General features: G+C 32.1%; 1 protein-coding gene across 2 annotated transcripts in view; it reads right to left on the reverse strand.

Moving 5' to 3' along the window:
• Positions 1–7,303: 7,303 nt before the first annotated feature.
• LOC130902348 (protein Aster-B-like) overlaps positions 7,304–22,043 on the reverse strand; it is a 36,261-nt gene continuing 21,521 nt past the window's right edge. For both annotated transcript variants that reach the window (XM_057814437.1, XM_057814438.1), the window contains 6 exons: positions 15,715–15,985; positions 15,067–15,259; positions 14,456–14,614; positions 12,680–12,851; positions 12,130–12,250; positions 7,304–10,432 (listed from right to left, as the gene is read on the reverse strand). In XM_057814437.1, coding sequence (XP_057670420.1) covers positions 10,325–10,432; positions 12,130–12,250; positions 12,680–12,851; positions 14,456–14,614; positions 15,067–15,259; positions 15,715–15,985 — 1,024 coding nt within the window. In that variant the 3' untranslated portion in view covers positions 7,304–10,324. The remainder of the gene's footprint in view (positions 10,433–12,129; positions 12,251–12,679; positions 12,852–14,455; positions 14,615–15,066; positions 15,260–15,714; positions 15,986–22,043) is intronic.

Genomic DNA, 22,043 nt, shown 5'->3' on the forward strand with positions numbered 1-22,043 from the left:
AGATACTTTGATAGATATTTAGAAATCGAAAAACACTTTAGGCAACATCGAATTAAAAGCAAAATGAAATAAAGTGCTGTTTTCTGTCAAAAAGTCATAGCCTACTTATAATTTGATAGTAAATTGTTCATTCCTCTAATTTCAAAACGGTTAAAGTTAGGTATAGGGAGTGTTACATGAAAATTGCTTAGAATTTTACAAGGAATCCGAAAATGTAAAAAAATTGGGGGTGTCTATTTAAAAAAACAAAGTTGCTACCTGCCCAGCTTTTTTGAGAACACCCTCTGTATATTAATTTTTTCTTCAAAAAAATCCTCGTCGAAAAATAAAATTGACGTGTCCGAGGGTTTTTGAAAATATCTCTTGGATTAGAAATTATTGAATTTATTCCATACTTTACGACCGCACTGTATATATATATATATATATATATATATATATATATATATATATATATATATATATATATATATATATATATATATATATATATATATATATATATATATATATATATATATATATATATATATATATATATATATATATATATATATATATATATATATATATATATATATATTATTATGCCGAAAGTTCCTCAAATGAATTGAAAAACGGACCAATTATTAACTGACCACCATTCCCCCATCTTACTCTAACGTTTTGTTGAATTTCAGAAAATTTGATCTTATAATTAACTAATCTGTAACTGTACCAGTTTGGTATAGATACTAATGATATATACATATATGTTATATCCGAATAGATTTAATTGAAGGGCTATTGATTCCATTCAAACTCTTACCAAAGAAAAATCTTCAAAAATAGGTCACATTCAGTATTAATATTGCTAATTTGAAATGGTGTGAAAAGTTCACAGAATCACTTTTCATTCTATACTAGTAGAAAATGAAAAGTTCACAGAATCACTTTTCATTCTATACTAGTAGAAAAATCAAAATTTTCCATAGGTAAGTTGTGTAATACACTAGCTATCAAAATATAATACATTGTGCCGCAAAATTAACGCATACATTGTAAATAGTAGTGTCGAAAGTGATACTTTCCCGCACGCGACTGCAGTTGTCCCGAACGACGCGGAGCGGAGTTCGGGCAAGCGGTCAAGTACGGGAAAGACACTTTACGCATGAGTTAGGAACATAATTTTTTCTACGACCGTATATACATAAAAGTATACCAACCCATTTTTCAAAAATTATTTTATTCCAACAAACATAATAATATACAAAATTTTAACTAAAAACTATTAATTATTATAAATATTAATATTGAAAACACAATTTGTTGTATTCTGTAGACTAGTAAGAATTGCCGGCCCAGTGGAGTTATTTGGTTTCAACTGGAAGGTAGATGACGTCAGTGAAGATGGCATCGGTTGCAGGTCGCATAAAGATGACGATGACGGTGACGGCAACGGTTTTAAGTCATTTGTAGTACAGAGAAACTTTTTACCATCGAATAGCGGGACCATAATGTATTAGATTTCAAAACCTTACTTAGGTCTGAAAAATACGCCAGAAATACCTCTTCCTTATAAGTTTTGGCCCCTTTCTCCTTACACCATGTAACAAAATGGTCGTATTGCTTCTCTTCCTTTGGTCTGGATTTGGCAGGTAACAGCTCGGAATTAGCTTCATTTGCAGCCTTCAAAACGGCTTCGGGAAGTTATTCGTCGGATGAATCCATTAATATTATTGTATCGGATTCGGTTTAATGTGGTTTAATTTAAAAGAAGATTGTTCTTATTCGGTCACTTCCAAGACGTTTTGAACAACTTTGACGTTTTAGTAACAATTACACGCTTGGGTTGTCATAGCAACTGATATCAAACCAGTTTTGATATTTGTTTCTCCTTTGAAGAATGTCCCTTTCCCGCACTAGTGCGGGAAAGTGACACTTTCAAAACTAAAATGCGTGCGGGAAAGTGGGTTAAAACGCACGGTCGTAGAAAAAATCTATTTTTTCTTCCAACTGACACTGAGGAGCTAAATTGATTATCTCGGAATAGCTTGAACATATTTTAGTTATATAACCTGTCAATAACAAATCAAAGTATATAAAACTTTTATTCATGTATTTTAGAAAGAATATAATATTACATTATTTGTTGCTTGTCTTCGAAGGACGGATTTGTTGAAATGTATTCAGTTTATAATTTTTTTATTGATGTATATTTCAAACGATCGACCTAAAACTGGTTACATATTCTCGCATTTACGACTACCCTGACTTAGTGAGATCCCTCCCATATCTAAAGTGGGAGATGCAATCACCACTTGTTATATATTACAAGAATTTTGTAAGTTATTTCAAAATTATGTATGCCCACAACTTGCAATGATTACTGCTTCCCATCTTCAAAGCGCACATAAAATTGGGTTTCTAATAGCATATTGACTCGCAATTCTTAATGAAAGTTTATTTAAGCTTCCAGAATAGCCACAAAATGAGGTTGAAGTCTTCTGGACTAAAGTAAAGTTGCAATTTTCATTATCAGAGGTAACTTCATTGTTCTCCAACTACGTGCAGCCGTGGTTTATTATGTTTTAATTGAATAAAAAGGTTGCTTATAATAATTCTAAAACGTTATGTATTAAGTAGCTGTAAGACGACATCACCGAATAACAACCAAGACTGTAATACTTCTCAACTACACTCCACAATGTTCATAAGGTGTATTGCTCACTCGTAAACTGATACACGCTCCTACAGGGATCGACATTAAAACAACAAAATTGTGACTCATTATTGAAAATAATATGGCGCTTCGGCGTTCTAGAACAAACTGATATTTAGGAGTTGAAAAGGAACCAGTTGTAGCTCAATAGTCAGGACTTCTACGACCCTCATTTGCTGCATGTACTGCTATACTGTATCTTAACTACGAGGAAATTCTTGCTGCGGTACAGGGCTTATGAGAAAACAACTTTATAATGCATGCATTCGCAAAAATCGATTTTGAATATGCGTCTTCCGCTTGTTCAGGTGTTGGGTCTCCCAAAATCGTGTCAATGCTTTGGACACTTTTAAGTCAACTTCCTTTAAACTTGTAGCCACAAGTGCTATGATACTAGTACAATCCTCGGCCGAACAATTTCTATTGTCACAGGCTCTTTTTACCTTACAAAACTTCTCTACCAAACTTTAGAAATGAACTACCTACAGAAATCATACAATGGAATTGTCAAGATTTAAAAAAAATGACTATGCACTACACATAACAGTGTCTTAAAATATTAGACATCGCAAAAATCTCAATTCCAGTTTCAGATTCAAATGTCAGTTTTATAAAATATCTGTTAACTTTGTGGTACAGTATATACTGATTCTATGGAAATTCACACGCCTATTAACTTGTCAATTAAATAATTTTTATATTAGAAGATAGTCACAAAGTACAAATCTCCAGGAAACATATGCTCCATAAACATGATCGAATATTTTATAGTATTATCAATATCAAATAATCTAATTTATAAAAATTTAATTGTTAGAATTTGTTAATCATAATTCATGCCTTATACGGTATAGAAGTTAATAAAGTTTTATCCCATTTGAGTCTTTTATTATTAGGTTTTATTTCAAAATCTATGTATTTAAACAGGGTGTATAATTACTATGCCATTATGAAATCGCTATTACTCTTTTTATTTTTAGCCATTTCCAGAAATTGGAACGTAAATTATTGTTAATGGAATTATAGGCAAATACTAACTATTTATACTTACCTCGCAGATGCTAACGTTCCTGATTGTTTTGACGCAAGCCAGAAAAATTGATTTACTTTGTGATTTTTAAGCCATAAGTCATGAACCGAGAACAGAAAATTACTGCAGTACAGATACCTTAGCACAATAACGGTTATACCATGGATAAAGGAACACACATAAGACCAACTGATCAATCAAGGCATACTAACGAGCGTCCCCAAATAATGGCGTTGAAGAGGAACGTAGAATAGTTACTATACATACACTATATCTCCATATTCGGACCTTTGCTTTCGTTTTATACCATTCTCGAATAGTTTTCTTTCACTGCGAACCACTGTATCCAACAAATTGGTAATTTTTTTAAATAATCGACATTTTAACCTTTTCTCCAAATAGTGGTATTTATCGTCGTACATATTCCAATTAATACACTGGTAATGGTAATCACCGTTTGAATGGGGCCTTATTTTTAAAACTCTATTCACGCTAGTCTTTTATTTTATAATGAAATATAGAAATTTTTACATAAATAAATTTATTTAATTCCATTATCAAATGTGATACTTTAAAGCACTCCTTGACATTATGAAACGTTACGTTTTCTGGGTGAATATTCTCTTGAACTTCTTGTCTAATGTTAATTTCATCTGAAGCTGTGATATCTACATGTATGCCAGGGACTTGGCCCAGAATGTTTTGATGTAATTATAAACATATCGTAAATTAAGTCGTACTTTTGCAAATAGAAATATTTCATCTTCAGCCTCTCATACTAATCTTTTTATATTCTCCTTCGTCAAAATCTCAAATTTTTTTGTATGGTATTCTGCTGACCGTGTCTTCGGCCAAGTCAAAAGCATAGTGTACTTCTTGGTATCGACATTTTGCGCACGGTTCAGATTTCAACATTGAATATGTAGTCCACAAAGTCGAGGCACTAATGTTTTTAAATTTTCAAAATAAGCAAGTAGTACCTTTTCGTTGATGTCCTTAATAAATTATTGGTAGGCCAGGACGTACCCACTTTTTGATTTTTCAGGTATTAAACTACACACTGCAGCATTCCAGATAAGGTTAGGTTAGGTTGACAAGGTGATCTCCACTTTTCAGCCGAGATCCTCTCGGAGGCCTTAGGCCCTTGCTGACTTTCCAGTCAGCACCATTTTACTCCCCTTCCCTATATCTTCCGTTGCCAGGTCCTTGCCCTCTTCCCAAGCTTTTTCAATTTGCAATGAAGTGGTTCAGGTCCTTAATACCCAGCTCCGCTGCTTCTTACAGACATTCCAATGTTTCACTCCCCATGCATTGTGGTCGTTTCGATGCCAATGCTGTGCAGTGACACATAAGGTGTTCTATTGTCTTTTCCTCTTCACTGCATTCTGCATAGAGATCGTCGGTTCTGTTACTCATTTTCCTGAGTCTAGAGCCTACTGTGCAGTGACCGGTAATCACTTCTACGACCTTTCGGATCGAGGTTTTCCCAGAGCCTAGCAGTTCTGTTGTCTTTCTCTTCTGTAGCACCAGCCACAAAGAGCATAAGATGACACAGTTATCTCTATTACTCCATCTCTTGCCGTGCTTTCCCTCTAATATTCTATCTATCGTGTATCTCAGCAATTTGATCGGTGGTAGTGGCAAGCCCACCGCTTTGTCCCCGCTCCTGGTCGTTCCCAATTTGACTAGTTTGGCTGCCATTTGATTCCCTTTTACATTGCTGTGTCCATATATTCAGCAGAGTCTAACCTTTCGGTCACGAATCCATGACAGGGCTTCGCAACAGCTCACCACTGACCTAGATCTCACTGCCGTAAACGATAGTGATCTCAGAGCCGCTTGGCTATCCATGTAGATTATGATGTCACGTACCGTTTCATGTCAGATTAGTTCCACGGCTCGTTCTATTGCCCACAGCTCGGCCTGCAGTATGTTGCAGCCATTTCTAAGCCTCAAGGTTTCCCTTATTTCCAGATCTTCAGAGTATACTCCCGCTGCCGTCCGTTCGTCCTTTACGTACCCGTCTGTGAAGATCGAGTTAATAGTGGAAACTCGATTAACCGGAACTAATTCTTGTCGTTAGGGATTCGGATAATCAAGTGTATGAAGAAAAGCGGGTTTTGTGAAATAAAATAAGTTTAATAATAGTAATATTCATTAATAAATAATGATATTATTATTCAAAAATAATAATAAGTTTAAAATATTTGGTAATTGGCTTCATCATGAGATGATTCTCCATCATTTTCCACGTCTAGATTTTTTTGATCGACACTGTCACAAGTGACCCATTCTTTGATATCTTATATTTCATAACTTGGCTCAATATTACTCAATTATTTAATTGGTCGCAGTTGATAGTCCGGATACTCGCGAATCCGTATAACTGAGGGCCGGATAATCGAGTTTCTACTGTACTTACTGTTCCTGGGTTCTGTTCCCAGTCCTCTCGTTGATATGAGGATGTTCAGGTCTATATCAAAAGTCAGTCTGGCGGTAGTGTATTCGGTGCGTTGTTTCAACACACCTTTGTTTACTGTATCCGCCATATTCTCTATCTCCCTCAGTATCCTGGTGTGCCCATAGTTGGATTGTTTCCACAGCCCAGTTTTCCTCATTCTGAGGACACTTTTAGCTGCTAATCCTTTTATGTGCAGATCCAGTGGTTTTAGACAGCATTCCAGATTCTCTTACTTCAAATGTAATGTTTGATTCGTTATCTGAAGATTACTTCTTGAAGATTCGTGAGAATTTGTCCATTCTTATTTTGATAAATCGTTGTTTGTTTTCATAATAACAATACATCAAGACTTGTTTCCATAGTAACAATGCTTCTAACACAATTTAATTCCACATTAATATTTTCATTATACTTGAAGATTCTATCAAATATTATAAAAACGCGGAATTATATAAAACGTTGTACATAAACGCATTAGAACAATATTGTTCAACTCGCGTAATTTGCAAAAACTCTCTGGCGCTCATTTGGGCAAATATTGCGACTGTTGAACAATATCGCTCTTTTCATAACTACTTACGTAAATAACTATTACCTATCTGTTTCAACCATTGTATTACAGATTCTATAATTCATTGTTCTAAGTTAAATTGTCAATTTTTCACCATTTTTATTCTTTTATTTTAGGGGGTTTAGCTTATGTTATCATATGTCTGTTTTTGAAAATTAGTATTTATCACAAGATTTACTTCCAGTTATTTCAGTAGAAGTTGCCCATCATCACCACATCATTTTGACAGGAGGAACAATACGTAAATGAATTCAAAATATTTTTTCAATCAACATTGTTGTATTCTAGTATAGTCGTAAAAAAATATCTCGAACAATAACAAGTTTACCAATCTCTTTCAATTGTTTCGCACGATGACAATTATTGTCGTCGATGGGGAATTCTCACTGTTTTTGCTAAATATACTTTCCAGATAAAGGAAATATTTTATAGCTTAGCTTACAAATTACACTGAATGTTCTAATTACTAAATGCACTGTTATGTAACATATGCAACCTAAAATTAAAGAAAAACAATTGAAGTACCCAGAAGAAGTAATATTTTATATTTACTATTATCTTGGGTACATGAGTGTATAAGGAACAATTCATAAAAACTATACTAAAAAATATAACACAGTGCGCAATGACATTAACTTCTAGACACCTTAGAAAATATAACAATAAATAAAAATTAAAAATCCTTACACACATTTGACATTATTCTTACAATATAATAAATATCTTTCAATGACATTATTAGTTAGAATATGAGGTAATTGAGATACGTTTACTGTGGATAGAGATTGTAATAGTTAGTTAAATTACACAACTAAAATAAAGTCTATTTCTCATGGGTAAATCTTTGCTAGAGACTTAACTGTGAAGCTTGCAAAATATTTTCATTATAAGTTGAGAATCTTGTTTTTAAAATAAAGTAAAAGTTATTTATTATAAGTAAAAATTCTTTAGAATATACCAAATAAAACTTTCGACAATGAAACTACTACTACAGAAAAGCATGAAAATGATGAAAGGAGGACTCGGAGTACCAATCCAAGTCCAGAAGAAGCATAAGGATAAGACAAATTAAATGTATTAAATGATTTGGATTTCAAATAATCCTCAATTACGACTAGTTTTGCAATAATTAATCTTCAATTAAGAAAAGACTTTTAGTCTCTTAGTATGAATATCAGGTATCATGGCTGACAGAAGTAAAAAATTGTTTGTAGTGAATTTGATTTTAATTAGGTATTTTTGTTCAGACACCATTAAGGAACTCTTTATTTGAACAGTACATGATATGGTGGGGATGACAATTGAAGTAGAAAATATTACAGGGAAAATCACCAAAAAAAAAAGAATAAAGAAGTCATTCTCATCTTATCCACAGTAACTATATGCATATTTTCTAATGAAAAGTAGGCAAAACGTATTGTATTTATGGTGACATATTCAAAAAATGTTGTCAAACTTTAAGTCATTATTTCTCTTTATATTTTCAACTTATCATAAACTAGATATCTGACATCTTGTTCAAATATTTTCCTCATTCCAAGTCATTTAAGCATGTTTGCCTGCACAAACATACAAAGCTATAGAAAATATCACAAGAATCAGTTTTTAACCACGAACAATTTGAATATTGGAGTTTCCCTTGCTAATAATAACAGGATTGCAATGGCATTGGAAATACTCGTTTATTCATTCAACTTGTCGTGCTTGATGTAATGATACAATCTATTTTTTCAATTATCTAGTGTCGAAATTCTAACTAAGTGAACTTTCAATAAACTTAACCTACCCTAATTCCATCCATCACCACTATAGAAAAGCGTATTTAATATTTGCACCAAATCCTACTGCAACCATATAAATTAGTATAACAAATTATTTCACTAATTTTAATAAAACCAATAGTTTTTTCTAAATAAAAACAAATATTCCAATTATAGTTAAAACTGATTTATCGGAATAATTATAAATAATTTTGTATTTACAGATTAATCGAAATGCCACTGTGTTTATAAAATATTGATACTGATTGTTTAGCAAAACAATTCATTGACAACCATTCAATGTGATGCCATTCTTTTGGAATTCATTGCTTTTTTTACCGATAAACCAGTGATTCTCAAGCAGTGTGCAGCGAAATTCTTGAAATGTGCTGCCAAATGTTACGAATGCATTCAGTGAAATATTAAGACAGAATATGGAAATCAGAGCTAAAGATAAATATTGTTTATATTTAAAGGATTTTGATAACTGAAATGAATGCGCTCCTGACATCATTGTATTCGTGACGTAGTCTTTTCATAATTGATCTCAATTGATTATAATAAAATCATAGATCGAGAAACGACTGTGCACTTGGTGATCACGTGCTGATCATTGTTGTCATTTACTGCGTCTCTAATTGGAACGTACAATAATCACATTCAGTTGCCCTCGTCGCCTCTTAGTGTTGGTTTTTGTACAGTAGAATTTATTGAGTTTATTATTTATATTTATTATGTAGAATTATTCGCTTTCGCATGTATAATACTACAGTACTGTGCTGCAAAACTTCAAAAGTAATTATACAACATGTCGTGTTTAATAATTTTCTGACAAAATTATTTTCATTTTAAAAGAATTTGGAAATCAAAATGTATAAGCAAAAAGAAAACTTATGATGATAATAATAGTGTTACGGTGAGCCCCGAGTCCAGTGCAAATTGTTGTCCTAAATTATCTGATTTTACAACAGGAAAACACATTTTGGATGCAATAATCAATTCTTATTTAAAAGAAATTAAAATTTCATATTAAATGTACTTTCTAATCTATTATTAAATAAACTTTTTCCATACTTTGTAATGCTATTTTACTTCAAATTCCATTGAAAATTATTATCATCTGCTATTATTACAAAATATATCATATTATAGGTATAACAGTTAATTAACCGTTTTTAATTATTTGTGTACTGCCAAGTTTTTGAATTATTAAAAGTGTGACGTGACGAAAAAAAGGTTAAGAATCACTGCGATAAACTAATAAAAGGTCATATAACAATAACAAGTATAGAAAATACAGTTTCTGAAACTAGATTGATAAAACCTCTTTAAAATCTAGATTAAAATGTGTGGCAATTAAAAAATCACAATTAGTAAGTATATGGTGGATAGAAGAAGTTATAGATATCACAATTGACCTCAACAAGTTATGTATAGTATAATCTGCATAAAAATTATTTAATTAAAAGCTGCTCATTTTCCACATATATCACAGAAATAAAAGTGTGTATAATAATAAAAAAATACAATAAAATTGTTTCAAAATAAAAGTTTAAAATTATATAAGTAGTAATAATGATAGGAGATAATATATTTCTAAAAATCATGAATAATGTATAAATTTCTTAAAGCATTTTAGACGCCTACATACCCCTTCCTCTTCCCATTAATTATATACATATATAAGTGCTTTCAACACTTAATATTTTTACACAAGTTCAAATTTAGATTAAAAGGATTTATAATTATCGCCGCGTTATTTGTCAAATGTATGAAAGATTTATGAATTTCAATACAATATCTATAATTCTTCTTTATTTTCTTCTTGACCCGCTTGTAGAATTGACACTAATTTGCTAGAATATGTCGACTGAATTGAACTTTGAAGCTCGTTAAGAGATTCCTCGGCCTGAAATGTAGACAAAACATAAAAATAAAAAAAATAATAGACAATTTCAAATTATATAAATTGCACTGTCCTTAGTGTCTGTCTGTTATATTTCTATTAAATGTAGCCTTTCATTAGGATGTAACGAAGTTACATTTTTCTAAAACGTAAAAGCAAAGATATTACCCATTTCAAATACAAATATACTTATATCTTCATTATTTTTCAACGTAAAAATGTAATTCTTTTTCGAGTATAACTATAAAAATATTTCGGTTTAAATGTTTAATATAGTTTACTCCCGAAACTACTATTTACAAGGGTTGTATTCTCCCCGAAGCTCAAGGAACCGTAGTCAAAGAGATCCCACCTTTCGCACCGCTAGAGAAAGCTAGCAGCAATAAAAGAGATGGTATCGAGTGGACAGCGTGACGCGAAGAAAACAACCAGAGAATACCGTTGTAAGTAGAGTTATTTTTCCAAATCCTAAACAAATCCAAGCAAATCCAGCGGGTTAGTATAAGGGAAATACTGGTAGCAGCCTAACATTTTGAAAAGCAAAAGTAATTCTAGACGGACCAGCAAGCATCCGGACCATCACGCAGTCTACAGAGAAGACAACATGCGAAGCAGAGTAAGAGTCCAAAGTTTTCTAATTCTGATGAAAGGTTTTTACGCAAGTCCGTCCGAACTCAAGAGGGAGAAACCCTGATAAGCCGATATAGGTCATTAGGTTGAGTACTCACATCTCAGTAGTGGTTGTGTTAATGCCTTCAGCCAACCGATTATACCGAGAGAAAAGAAACTGTTACTTAGGGAGCTGAGTATTCACACTTCAGTAGAAGTCGCGAAACTGCCAATGAGAGAACTAAGTATTCACATCTCAGTGGTAGTCGGCTTAGTGCCTTCGGCCAACCGAATATGGAAACAATTTGAATAATTGTTATAGAAATTGAAATGCGCATGTGGTAATTTGCTAACGCGAGAATTTGAGAACCGCAGCCCTTACCGTAGAGCTTTGACCGTCCCAGAGCTTAGTTTTTGCACGCTGCTTAACCTCGCTTGTTGCGCAGCTCCGTTTTCACTTTGCTGCACCGCTCAACAGCCGTTACTACAGGTTACTAGTTAATAGGTAGTCATCGTAGAGTTTTCGATTTTGGTATGTTTGCTTTTCTCAGTTACTTTAATCATTTTAATGTGTCTTCATGTATAGTTTATCTTTATTTTTAGTTTTCAATTAAGGAAGTTGTATTTAACCCTTGTTTAGCATTCTTATATGACTCTGTATCTCAAAAAGCTTCGTAACGAACAACAGCAGCATAATCAGGTTACCAATCCAGCAGGACAAGTAAGGTCTGTTCAACTAGCTTAAGCGTATTTGTCATCATCATATTGACCACTGGACCAAATGTTCTGTACATCCTCGAATCGCAAATTGAAATTTTTCAATAGGTCTCCCCAACTTGGTAGTCCCTGTTTAGATGCTACGTTACCAAATGTAAATTTTGGCTTACATATTGTTTACAGCAATAAAAACATCTCTGACAGATTGATAAAAACTTTTTATCAATCTTTCAAAAATTATTAAAAAAACTCAAAATAGACAATACTATTTTCTTGCGATCGAAGTATCAAAAATAATTCCAATTAGAATAGATCATAAACAACAACAATTAATGTTAATTGTGACGGAGATGTGGACATCTAAAAATATTTACCTGTCGTAAAAGTTGAATTGAATTCCTCAATAACTTTTGCCACTTTTGAGCCTCCACTGAATGCAGAGCTTCCTGTTGTTGTAATAATGTTATCCATTCTTCATGAGATTGTGGTGGATGTCTAAAAATATACTATAATAGATTTAATTCCTTAAAAGCCAACAGGGACGATAAGACATACAAAATGAGACTTATTGAAATAATGATCTATAAAAGGTAGCTGCACAAATTTTATTAGGATCAGTTGTTTGATTCTGAGGTGCCAGTGATTTCATATTTTTTTTAATTAAAAAAAAATCGGTTTGTGCATACGCCCAAGAGGATCCACGATTGTTAATTTGTTTGTTGTATTCAAATCAAATCACGTAAAAGGGATGTTCTAAAAACAAAACCTGTTTTCCCATGTTCAACTAAGAAAAGTAACTTTTCCTGACAAATGATTTGGATTGTGAGGAACAATGCCTTCACCATCATGATTCCCGTACATTTAAGATGAAAATTAGTTAAAAATTCCTGGATACTATGGTTGTTTAAATAAAAAATTACTTACTTCAGTAAATGCAAATCCAATAAATTATAGGACGGTGCTTCTTCTAAAGACCATAATTTGTAATATAACATTACATTTAAAAATAGTAACAATATTAACACAAAAAATACTATCATGGTACATATTTCACTACTAAAAATACCTTCTGTAATTTTCTTTTTTGCAGGATTATCTGAAAAAAAATGCATACTACACCCTTTGCTTTGAATTTTAAAATGAAAAAAAGGTTATTATAACAAGGGAGATATGGTGATGATGACTTGCAACAAATGTGGTTATAATAGCCTTATGATATCGTTTTAAATAAAAATGAATTAGTTTGAAAAAGACTGAAATATCAATCCTTCACTTTTATTATGTTCTTCTTCAGGTGTTATCTACATTTAATGCAGGTTCCTTCTATTATTAATTTAAGTATATCATACTTTTTACAGTATATGTGGCTCAGATAAGCGGTCTTTCTCTCTTTATTGTTGTAACTATTTTTCCTTTCCCATACATCTAAGCATTTTATCGTTACATACATGTTGAGTCCATGATATCTTTAATAGTCTACGAAAGATCCACATTTCAAAAACCTCGAGTCTGTTCATGGTATCCACTTTTAATGTCGATGTTTCTGCTCCATACAAGAGAACTGAGTGCACATACGCCTTTACAAAACGGAATCTCATGTTTCAGTCAAAGGTTGCGTTACATAATAGGTTTTTCACTTTTAGGAATATGGCTCTAGCTTGTTCTATACGAGATCTTACCTCGACGTCAGGGTCTACATTTGTCGTTACGCAGTTGCCAAGATATTTAAATTTCTCAACGTTCTCTATTGCGGCGTCATAGATGTTTATGTTCAGTTGTGGGTTTGGAAGTCTTTATGGCCATTACTCAAATTTAAGACCTTGATTGCCAGTAAATCTTCCACATTTGGACTATTTTTAGAAGTACTGGCCATATGGCATAATTTATCAATCACACAAATGATAATTCCTTAGAAAGTCATAAGAGCGGTTATGTCAGTGAAACTATTTTATAATCAAATTCTGTTATTATACGAGAGTTTTGAGATATGGCGATCATAAAGTTTTACATTTTTAATGATGAACGTACTCAGAACGTGTTGTCATACGAGTGCTATTTGAGTTGTTTACAGTTACTGAAACATTAATCTTGATCAAAAAGTAGAACTAAATCGCGCAATGATTTTCTATGAGAAGTTATAGATTAAAGACATGTATTAAACCAACAGCAGTGTGCCATTTAAGTTGTTTCAGCTCTTGGTTTTGAAATATCATCTCAAGCCACCGTGTTTCGCTGTTTTCCCAGATTCATCGATCAAAATCGGCTGTTGTGCCAGAAAATATCGATGCAGTGCGTAAACTTTGTTTGCAATATGTGACATACCATTTAAATTGAGCCATACACCAATCAACAGTGCGTGTCGATTGGTGCAAAGAAATGCTAAAAAAATTCAATCGATGTGCTTCAAAAGATATCTATAAAGTCGTGATAGACGACGAATCATGGATCTATGCGTATAAAGCCGATCTAAACAGAAATCGACTTACCTGGAGAAACAATTAATGCGTTTAAATTACATAATTTGGTTCAATCGGAAAGGAAAAAATGCTTCGACAATTAGTTCAAACGCATGTAAAAGTGTATTGATCTTAATGCAGAATATTTAAAAAAATAATAGCCTTATCCAATTATAAATAGTTGTTTTTATTTTCCTATCACAAAATCCTCGTACTGGCTAATAATTGAAAAGTATCTACTTACTTTCTTCAATAGTACCTCTCGTACTACTGTTAATCCGTCTTTTTCGTTTAGCTTTCCTTTTAATTTCAGGAATACTATCATCACCCTCTGCATGTAGTGCCCTAGTTAAATGAGCACCATAGTCTTCTATACCGGAATAAGCATTTCTCTCAATCATACCTATAAATAATATAATTAAAAAAGAAGAAACAAATACATTGGTTCTACAATAAAAATTCTTCAAGCTCGAATATTTTATTCTCTTGAACAAATTTATTAATATTGCAAAAAGAAGTGTTTCATCATTAGCAATGAAACCGCAAATGATTTTTTATTTTGATAATAAACAAACTGATTGGTGTTTATTTATTAGAAATAGAAATAAAAAAAATTGGATGTGTCAAAACAATAATTGTCTCGTTATAACTTTTCTTTGTTTGCCGGAAAAACTTATCTTCATTTACTTCAACCCCTTATAAGTCCATATTTTTTGTTTCCAAATATTAAATTTTTTAATGTTTACATGCCCTGAGTTGTTTCCCTGCTCCTACACCCTGTTGATATCCACAAAAAAATAGTTTCACTATATTACCGTATTATCATAACATTTTATATTACTCATAAGAGCGTACCTTTCACTAAACCCCAAACAGATTTCTTATATTTAACTTGTGCAAACATTTGAAGGGAACTTTGGTTTTCAGACACTCTTTGAAGACAATAGTGAACAAAGACATAAAAACTATCTGCATAAGGAACGCCAGCGTTTAGAGATTCTACGTCTATTGAATATAAGTGTCCAGCCTTACTGCAGGGATTCATTGTCTGAAAAAGATTAAACAGTTAATATCTATGTAAATCATAATTTTCATTGGTAGGTTAAGTTTTTGGATATTTTCTGAAATTCTTCGTATTTTAATCGCTAATTAAAAAATCAAAAGTAAGCTGACTCAACATAAACACAGAAAAAATAGAAAACGCCACGAGGAAGAGAAATGTAACTAAAGTTAATGAAGTTTGGTATCAAGGCAACATATTATAACAAAAGATATTCTTTATCATTACGAATATGCTGAATATGTTTTAAAGAATAACCGAATTAAAGAGCGATATCAAAAATGTGCTATGGCACTATGCAATATTTATTGAAAGGTGTTGCTACTTTAGATCGATTTAGAGGTGATTTGTTGCTTGGGTTTCAGAGCGATGGATGCAACTGTTCAAAAAGAAGAGAATTAGTAAGAAAAATTAAGATGCAAAACTTCAAGTCAAATACATACCTGCTGCTCAGTAACTTGTGCTGATTTAGGTCCCATAGTAGCTAAGAGGGCTACAGTTAAACTAACCACTCTACTCTTACTATTATCTATAGGATTATGAGTCCATGGGGTTTGAGTTAGATCTGTTGTTTTTCTAGCTGCGTGAAAGTCCAAATAGAATTTTGAACTAGTGAAGAGTAATGTGAAGAGTTGATCCACATGAATAGGAAACACTTCATTAATAATTTGCTTACCATCATGAGGACATGTACAGTTAACTTTAATGTCAGTTCTGTAAAGAAATACCTATGTATTAAGACCTAATAAAGTAGAATTTTAAATTTTAGTAAGTTTTACCTTCATTTTTTGCCAAAAAATATTTCAAGCTTTAAAAGATTGCTCAGCTTAGTACTTATGTATCTCCGAATAATGTTCTGTAAGCTTTTAATAGGAAAAGTTCATATACAAGGTATAATCATTGGATTGGAGCACTGGAACTACTATCAAACATATACAATTCTTTGAATACTTTGTTCCTCATTATCTTCAACAAAATCTCATACTACCAATCGCGGAAAAGTAGATCAGGATTATAAATGGTAATATATCTATGTAGTAATACTATATTAATAAGTGTTTTATGGCTAAATATTTATATTCTTGAGAAATAGAATTAAAAGAGAATGTCTCAAATATTAATTTTATTTTAAAATCGTTTGTATTTCATTTAGTTGGTTAACAGCCTAAAGCAGTCGTTAAATAACACAAAAGGTAAAGTAATAGATTCTGGAGAGTGCATTTAGGAAACCGAATATAATTGCCAAGGAACTGTAAAAAATTTTGAATTGTTTAAAAATAGATGAAATAATATCTGTATTTTAAAATACTTATACAAGGAGATTGATTAGTGTAATAAAGATCAGTGCCTTCTTTGTACTTTGAAAATTTTAGGGATCATAGTTTTCACATTTTAAAATTATATACAATCTTACAGGGTGTTTCAGAATGTTCTGCCATATCAATGTTATATTTTTCAAACGAAATACCCTTTATTTTATTGCATCTTTGGAGTCAGTTTGACTTCCCTATTACAATAATATAGAGTTGTGATGTATTCTATGGGGTATTTAAAAAGTTAAAACCAATTTTTCATAAAAATCGTAATAGGTTCAATAGCCTGTAGAATGTAAGAGAAATTCAAGAATAAAGATCTGTTGCGTCCGAAGTATTCGAATAATAGTAAAAATTCTGGAAAATTATTTGTTTCGTTGATACTCATTGAATTGAAATGAACTGAATTTAACAATTAATTGTGAGTTAACTATGATTTATTTGTCAAAAGCTGAAATTTTATCATTGCTGTTTGGTTGAATGGCAAAAGCAAATGAAAAACGGGTATAGTATAAATAAATTACAGGAACAAAACACTAACAAACTATCCTATATACTACAGTATACATACACGTCTTGATTATCAAATAGGTGTTCAAAATGACCTCCAAAGACATCTATGGATGCTTGAAATCGGCAATTGAAAGAGTTACCCACATTACGAAGCGTTTCTATAGAAACATTCCAAAATTCATACCATATTTCCTCTATCATGTAATCCCTTGTTGTTGGAGGTATACACTTCATTCTTAATGTGATAAATTAGTTCATTTTATTAAATCTGGTGACCTTGGTGGCCACTGTACTGGGCCATTTCTTTCGATCCACCTTCCAGGAAATAGTTCATTCAGTTCACCATTAATTGATTGATTAGCGTGAGCAGGAGCACTATCAAGCAAAAACCACATCCTTTGACGTGTACGAAGTGGGAGACTTCTTCCAATAAAAGATGTAATTGGTTTACTACAAAATCTAAATACATCTCATCATTTAAATGTCCTCAAAAAAATAGCGACCTGCTACATATTCACGAACAATACCTCCCCAGACATTCAACGACCATCTAGTTTGATTGTGTGTCACTATGTCATATGGATTAATTGATGAATAATAGTGAAAGTTTTGTCTGTAAATAATTTTTATTAAACGTAGCTTCATCTCCAAATAAAACATAGTCGAAAAATTCTCTCTGTTGATTAACTACAAAATGTTAGTCCTTTTTACAAGCTTTAGTTTCATCTGTCCCGCTGTGTGTAATCAAATCTTACCAGTTAAATTTGATCCACTTCCCCCCCGTCTTCGATTGAGCTGAAATTTTACATGCATGTATAAATCGGATGACAATGCTATATTATTGTGACATCGAGCTTATCTGATGATGGGGAAGAAACTCCGTGATTAAAAAACGACGCAAACTAATCGAGTTTGGGTTAATTTGATTCCTCTTGATGGGTACTTTGTTAGTAGATAGTAACCAGGGTTTGATGATGGGGAAGAAAGCCATAGGAACTCCGTAATTAAATTAACGACACAACCTCAACAAATCAGTGCTCATTTGATTTGTCTTGACGAGTTCTTTGTTTAATAGATGGTAACCATGGTCTGATGATGGGGAAGATTGCCATAGAAACTCTGTAATTAAATAAACGACGCAACCCCATCGGGTTTGGGGTCGTTTGATTCGTCTTGACGAGTATTTTGATAGGCGTGAACATGCAACTGCAACAAATTTGGATAAAAAGTTCGTTCCGTTTGTTATTGTGGACGTGGACTATGTCTGATTAATTAGATATATGACCCAATGCCAAGGTGGACACGTGGCGAGGGTGGAATGGTATGACGGTGTGTAAACACTTCATATAACTAACTTTGCGCATCAGAGTAGCAGGGCGAACCCTGTTGTACTGAAGCCGTTATCCATCTGCAAAGGACCTCCGGGAGAATGGACCGGGGGAATAACATGAACATAAAAAAACGACGTTTAGAGAAGGCGAAATTAAAACGACAGAGGAAGATTGCTAATGAAAGTTATGTCCACAAGCGGCAACGATTAGAAAAAATAGTAAATCCCGAATTAGAAAGACTCAAAAGTTATAAATCCCAAGTTATAAAGTCCCAATTTTATAAATGAAAGCCTGTTACATTTTTATTGTATAATTAAGAACATTTAGCCCCTCCTTTGTCCTCTTGCTATCACAATGTAACGCTTTTATTTATAAAATAGGGACTATGATAAAAACGAGAAGAATTAATAATTAAGGTGTAAAGTTTTAAGCTAAAAATATATAATTATGAACTTATAAAGTGTTATATTTCTTATTAGAGTTACTTTTCAGTTCATTTTATCAACAAATAATAAAAGCTTGTTTTAAAAAAGTTTTTTTTTCTTTATTTTTATTCAAAATCAACTTCAGTTAATCCCTGTTGTAAATAAATGTGATAAGGGTGCATTTTGTTATTGTCAAGGATAATTTGCACATCCTAGTAGCTCAGTTCTTGTTCGCTGAATAAATTTAATTTTATTTGAACATAAATGTATGTTAATAATAATCGTATAAAACCTACTTTTGTACATCTATTCAACTGCAAAGCAAATACGTACGCAAAGCGAAATTAAAACATTTGGTAATTTATATATGTAATTTTTTTTCTATCGTTTTGTCTATTCTATTATGCTATCTTAATGCCGTTATCAGTTAATATTTATATAAATAATATACAGGATGAATGAGAATAAACGGTGTAATGTAAGAATGAGCCTAAATATTATATCTGTATTAGTTCAACAAGAAATATTGATTTTGTGGTATGAGATTAAATGAACAAAATATGCTTGTTTAGTGATGGAGCATTTGGTCCGACGTTGGCTTCGGAAAAATATTAGTTTGTAGTTAATCTTATATTATTTGAAAATATTATGTAATTTATATAACAGCAAATAACTCAAGAATAAAATGTACAAAAATTCAATTTAAAAAATATATTACATAAGTGGTTATGGTTTTGGAAGGTAATTTGAGTGTTTCATCAAACACAAATCTGAAAGATTCTGAGATACTTGACGTTATGAACATAAAAAATAACGTTTTTGACTATTTTTGCGCTGGTTTATAGATTTTCTCTTTAGTTACATAATTTAGAACTAGATTAGAATAGAATAGATTGTTCAATTGGTCAGGTAAATCTTCTTTGCCCTATAACTTTACCTTTCCCTTTATATTTGCGAAATTATCAAATATTTTGGAGTGATCTTAGAGGAAGAAATTTGTTTGCTAGAAGTCATTGGAGAAATGTGTAAAATGTGTAGAAGAAGAGAAGCGAATCTTTCTTTATTAAGACGATGCAAGCTCTCCGTCCACAATTCAAATAAATGAATTTTTAACCGACTAAAATGAGCCACCTAGTGTACAGCACTGATTTGGCTCTCAATTACCTCTTTTTGTATTCATTAGTCAGAAAAACTATGTGGTCAACGCATCTCAATACCATAATTTGTTTTTAAGCCAAAAACGCATATTTTGGAGCTACTTTAGTCAGAGTGGGAAAATTACTCCTAAAATTAGGTTAAACATGAAATTGTGGATTAAATCACATTATGAGCGGTCACCGGTATTTGTACCTTTTTCTCGGATTTCTACCTATAAGCGGGCCAGGTACTACTACTAGCCGTTTCGTGCATTGCCGTTTAAAAGAGGCTCCGGTATTCGTACCAGCTTAAAATTGCCCCTTTTTAGTTACACAAGAGAAAAAGTAATATTTGTTAAATGTATGAAATTGAGTATTTTCATTTCCGAACACTTTCCAAAAAATAACATCCATCCAAACACCAAATTTTACTCAAGCGATGGGCAGGGACAGATTTAGGCCAATCTAGTATGCGTGACATTTCTCCAAGAATGACAGTCTACAAGCCAGAGAAGGAATTGTCATTGGATGAAAGCTTCATGCCATGGAGGGGTAGGTTATAGTATATACAATTCATCGAAATTTATAAATTATATTATAACCATAAGAATGGTCTGAGAAGTTAAAACTGGATATATTTGTAATTTTTGCATGTATTGTGGGGAAGGAAGTCAATAACAAGAAAAAATTTTAAATCTTCTTCAGCCCTATTTCAATTTATGACATCACATACACATGGACAACTATTATAATAGTGTTGCTACTTGCGAATTGCATTTACAGCATAAATCGAACTTATTGCACTATTCGGACAAATTAAGGGCTTTGTTTAAAAAATGTTAAGCAAGAGGTGACATTGTGGAAATCCATAATATCGATTGAGTGACAAAAGACAAATTTGGAAATCAATATGTGTTGTTGATTACAATAAGTATGTGAAAGGTATTTGACGTGCTGATCAATACTTTTCGTGTTACTCGATTGTTCACCTTACCAAGAAATAGACAAATAGACTGTTATGTATTTCATTTATCGTGCACTATTTAATGCTTTTAGAGTTTTAGATTTTAAATCCACATTCTAAAAATAGTATGTGTTTCTACTTGATATCACAAAAGAATGGATAACTGTAGATATTTCTGACCATACAGGTGATCTTGCTCCAAGTACATTCACTAGAGCATATAGAAATGATCTAGAAAGGTTATCAAAAGATGCCAAAAAAAAAATAAATTAGTAAAAATTACAATAAGTAATTGGAAGTTAATCCTTAAAGCCAATGTCGTATATGTGCTACACATAAGAAAAAAAGTTATATGTGCTAATTTTGCAAAGTTCTACTATACTTAATAAAAAAGTAATAACATTTGATTACGTATTTAAGTTTATTCATATAATTTTGAAACGGAGATTCCATTATGTATTTTCTGAATAAAGTTTATATACTGCAAATCAAAAAATCTAAAAGAAAATTCTAGATGACAGATAAAAATATATAAATAAATGAAAATACCTAGTATTTTTATACAGGGTGTCCCTAAATCGACTGCCACGGTCTACGGTAAATTCCTTGGAGAAAATTATGCCTATCGGGTTAAATTATCCGCCACTGGATAAAATGTGATGTTTGAATTCTACCATCATTCCTTAATAAAAAAGTAATCACATTTTAATATGCTGCTAAAATAACCGTTTTCAAAAAAAACATAGTTTTGTGACCGCTCCTGTGATTATTTAGAAAAATACAAAACAGTTTCTTCAGAATCAACTTACATCGATAGATTAATGGTATCCTAAAAAATTATATTTCGAAACAAATGTTATCTTCTACTATGCTAATCCTGTTTTCCGGAAATTTTACACAAACAAATCCCGGTAGGTATAATTTGACCCAAGGAATTTCCCCACATATTTGTGTGTGAGTGTTAGATCGCCCGCTCACAATGTATTAATAGAGAAAATTTTAAAAACGATTGAACTAGCTTCGAAAACTTTTTCAGTTTTTCCGTATTCCTTCACAGATATTATAAAACAAATATAGCCGTTTCTTCGCT

Source organism: Diorhabda carinulata, chromosome X, assembly GCF_026250575.1.
Source record: "Diorhabda carinulata isolate Delta chromosome X, icDioCari1.1, whole genome shotgun sequence".
NCBI classification, from domain to species: Eukaryota; Metazoa; Arthropoda; class Insecta; order Coleoptera; family Chrysomelidae; genus Diorhabda; species Diorhabda carinulata.